Genomic DNA, 3,864 nt, shown 5'->3' on the forward strand with positions numbered 1-3,864 from the left:
CATATTTGACAAGGCTTACGTGGGAGTTGAGGGCATTTCCAGTAGTTTTGTGACCCTGGTGGTAGTGTGACCCTTCCTCTGTACCGTGACCCTAAAGAAACACGTATTTGACAAGGCTTTCGGGGGAGTTGTGGGCATTTCCAGGGGTAATTACTGATGTTATATGAAGGCTTGTTTTGTTGTTTATTAAATGATTTATGAACGAGATAAGGAAGGGATGGGGAATGGGGAGGTTACACACACACACACACACACACACACACACATACATACATTCTTTCACACACACACACACATACATACACACACAATCTCTCTCAAAAGACAGCACACACACACTCAAACACACACATATACTCTTAAGAATATAACACACATACACACACACACACACACATATACATACTCTTTCATACATACACATATACATATTTTCATACACACACACACACACACACACACACACAGGACCCCCCCAAAATCAAACACACAAACACACATTCAATTTCTCATTTATTTATTTCTTTATTACAAAAAACGGAATATATTTACCAACTTGCAAGACTGACCAAACAGGAATGAAGATAAAAAAAACAAGGACAAAAACAACTATGTGTGTGTGTGTGTGTGCGTGTGTGTGTGTGTTTGGAAAATACATTATATACTAGTGGTGTGTTTGTGAATGTAGATTAATAATAACAATAATAATAATGATAATAATAATAATAATAATAGTAATAGTAGTAATAGTAGTAGTAATAGTTGCTGGTAATATCCTGTCCATTAACTTTGAGGAGGAGGAGGAGGAGGAGGAGGAGGAGGAGGAAGAGGAAGAGAATGGTTGTTTTAAGAGGAGGAGGATGGTTGGGTCAAGAGGAGGAGGAGGAGGAGGAGGAAGAGAATGGTTGTTTTAAGAGGAGGAGGATGGTTGGGTCAAGAGGAGGAGGAGGAGGAGGAGGAGGAGGAGGAGGAGGGTGGTTGGTTGAAGAGGAGGAAGAGGATAGTTAAGAGGAGGAGGAAGAAGAGGAAGATGGTTGGTTTAAGAGGAAGAGGAAGATAGTTGGTTTAAGAGGAGGAGGAGGAGGAAGATAGTTGGTTTAAGAGGAGGAGGAAGAGGAGGAGGAAGACCAAGGTAATGTGTGTTCGTATATTTGTTCCTCTCTCTCTCTCTCTCTCTCTCTCTCTCTCTAAGTAGGCCTATCCATTTAAACTCCCTTAATTTTTTTCCTTCAATCTTTATTTCCATCTTAATCAATAACGTACACACATGCGCACATACACACACACGTACATACATACATACGCACACACACACGTACAAACAGTGCCTAGGAATTAAATGTTTTTGTTGTTTTTTTCAATTATTTTTCTTAGGGTCTAAATTTTTTTTTTACAAGTAGACAAGCTTGGTTTTTCTCTCTCTCTCTCTCTCTCTCTCTCTCTCTCTCTCTCTCTCTCTTCTTTTTCTCTCCGTTCCCTCCTTTCTCTCTCCTCCTCCTCCTCCTCTTCCTTCCATTCCATTCCTTCTTCTTCCTTGCCTTCCTCTTCTCTTTCCTCCTCCTCCTCCTCCTCTTCTTCCTTAACTATCCCTCCTCCTCCTCTTCCTCCTCCAGTTCTTATCCTTCTTCTTCCTCCTCCTCCTATCTTCCTCCTTTTAATCTAGTTTCAACCTCCTCCTCCTCCTCCTCCTCTTCCTTACTGAACTATCCCTTCCTCTTCCTCCTCTTCTTCCTTCCTTTAATGTAGTTTCAACCTCCCCTTCCTCCTCCTCCTCCTCTTCCTTACTGAACTATCCCTTCCTCTTCCTCCTTCCTTTAATCTAGTTTCAACCTCCTCCTCCTCCTCCTCCTCCTCTTCCTTACTGAACTATCCCTTCCTCTTCCTCCTCTTCTTCCTTCCTTTAATCAACTTTCAACCTCCTCCTCCTCCTATTCCTCTCTTCCTTACTGAACTATCCCTTCCTCTTCCTCCTCTTCTTCCTTCCTTTAATCTACTTTCAACCTCCTCCTCCTCCTATTCCTCTCTTCCTTACTGAACTATCCCTTCCTCTTCCTCCTCTCCTCCTCCTCCTTCTTCATCGACCTCCTCTTCAAAGGTCTTCATCATCCTCGGGCAGGGCTGTTTGCGAGGCTTCCTGGAGGTCATTCTCAATCTGTTGCTGCCATTGGGGGTCCATCTGTACCTCTGGGGGCAGCAGGGCGGGCATGGCGACAAACTCCAGGTTGGGGTCACCGATGAGTTTCCGCGCCAACCACAGGAATGGTTTCTCGAAGTTGTAGTTGCTCTTGGCTGAGATGTCGTAGTACTGTGGTGGAGAGGGGGTGGTTGGTTGGTTGAGGTGGTTGTGGTTGAGGTGGTGTGGTTGTGGTATGGTTAGGTTAGGTTAGGTTAGGTTAGTGGTATGGTTAGGTTAGGTTAAGTTAGGTTGGTTGTACAGTTAGGTTAGGTTAAGTTAGGTTGGTGGTGTGGTTAGGTTAGGTTAAGTTAGGTTGCTGGTATGGTTAGGTTAGGTTAAGTTAGGTTGCTGGTATGGTTAGGTTAGGTTAAGTTAAGTTGGTGACTGGTTGTAGTTAAGTTTGGTTAGGTTAGGTTGAGAAGATGTCGCAGTACTGTGGAGGGAGTGGTGGTTGGTTGAGGTGGTTGTGGCTGGTTGTTGTGTGGTTGTAGTTAAGTTTGGTTAGGTTAGGTTGAGAAGATGTCTAGTACTGTGGAGGGAGTGGTGGTTGGTTGAGGTGGTTGTGGCTGGTTGTTGTGTGGTTGTAGTTAAGTTTGGTTAGGTTAGGTTGAGGAGATGTCGCAGTACTGTGGAGGGAGTGGTAGTTGGTTGAGGTGGTTGTGGCTGGTTGTTGTGTGGTTGTAGTTAAGTTTGGTTAGGTTAGGTTGAGAAGATGTCGCAGTACTGTGGAGGGAGTGGTGGTTGGTTGTGGCTGGTTGTTGTGTGGTTGTAGTTAAGTTTGGTTAGGTTAGGTTGAAGATGTAGTACTGGAGGTGGTGGTTGGTTGAGGTGGTTGTGGCTGGTTGTTGTGTGGTTGTAGTTAAGTTTGGTTAGGTTAGGTTGAGAAGATGTCGCAGTACTGTGGAGGGAGTGGTGGTTGGTTGAGGTGGCTGGGGTTGGTTGTTGTGTGGTGTAGTTAAGTTTGGTTAGGTTAGGTTGAGAAGATGTCGCAGTACTGTGGAGGGAGTGGTGGTTGGTTGAGGTGGTTGTAGTAATGGTATGTGTGGTGGTTAGGTTAAATTAGGTTGCTGTTGATGGTGGTTGAAGCAGGGTGGCGTCAAACCCAACGAACCCCAAATTAAAACAATATTAAAGTTATATATACTTCACGCATGGACCCAAATATTAATGCAAATGATTTAAGAGTTACGAAATTAAAACAAAGATTCCTAACAATGTTCTGGATAATACCGAATTTTTTTCCGCCTCCATCCGTGAAATTAAAAGACTCAGTGCTGTTTTAAATGTTGTTGTGTTTCTGAATTTTAAAGTATTGTCTTCCGGGAATTAACACCCGCAAAGTCTCTGCTGACCTTTCTCACTTAAGAGCCTTTTTTTAAGCATGGGGACCTTAGAGGCGCGGGGCCCAATGCAGTTTCATGGCTCGTATTGGCCTAGGGTTGGTCCTGGTAGGGGTGGTCAGGTTAGGTCAGCAGTAACACCAGTTGTAAAGTGGGTTCCCCAAGCCCGAGGTGGGTATCATGGTGTGCGGTCACTCTGCTGCCATACACAGGACACGCACCAACGCTAACAAACACCGCCAAGTATTGTTGATTTTGAGTTACAAGTCTTCGGTAGTCACAAACAGATGTATTGTTAATTGACAAGATCGCTGATTGTAATTGTTAAACAGTCTCGGTGGTGTCTGA

The 3,864-nt window shown here is 44.1% G+C and overlaps 1 protein-coding gene and 1 long non-coding RNA gene across 32 annotated transcripts in view; one reads left to right on the forward strand and one right to left on the reverse strand.

The window, feature by feature from the left end:
- Positions 1-496: 496 nt before the first annotated feature.
- LOC126990521 (GTP-binding nuclear protein Ran) overlaps positions 497-3,864 on the reverse strand; it is an 11,882-nt gene continuing 8,514 nt past the window's right edge. For 3 of the 27 annotated variants that reach the window (XR_007744472.1, XR_007744496.1, XR_007744497.1), the window contains exons 5-6: positions 1,831-2,305; positions 497-1,753 (exon numbers count right to left, since the gene is read on the reverse strand). Coding sequence is in view for 1 of the 27 variants with exons in the window: in XM_050849117.1 (XP_050705074.1) it covers positions 2,090-2,305 (216 nt within the window). In the remaining 26 variants the exon portion in view is untranslated. Of the gene's footprint in view, positions 2,306-3,864 lie in introns of all 27 variants that reach the window. The other 24 variants (XR_007744487.1, XR_007744489.1, XR_007744474.1 and 21 more) reach the window with 24 other exon arrangements.
- LOC126990522 (uncharacterized) overlaps positions 2,317-3,864 on the forward strand; it is a 5,034-nt gene continuing 3,486 nt past the window's right edge. For 3 of the 5 annotated variants that reach the window (XR_007744498.1, XR_007744501.1, XR_007744500.1), the window contains exons 1-3: positions 2,317-2,910; positions 2,989-3,122; positions 3,198-3,864. The exon at positions 3,198-3,864 is cut by the window's right edge. This is a non-coding gene — a long non-coding RNA (uncharacterized LOC126990522). The remainder of the gene's footprint in view (positions 2,911-2,988; positions 3,123-3,197) is intronic. The other 2 variants (XR_007744499.1, XR_007744502.1) reach the window with 2 other exon arrangements.

The sequence above is a fragment of the Eriocheir sinensis genome, unplaced genomic scaffold (genome assembly GCF_024679095.1).
Source record: "Eriocheir sinensis breed Jianghai 21 unplaced genomic scaffold, ASM2467909v1 Scaffold1709, whole genome shotgun sequence".
Classification (NCBI taxonomy): Eukaryota; Metazoa; Arthropoda; class Malacostraca; order Decapoda; family Varunidae; genus Eriocheir; species Eriocheir sinensis.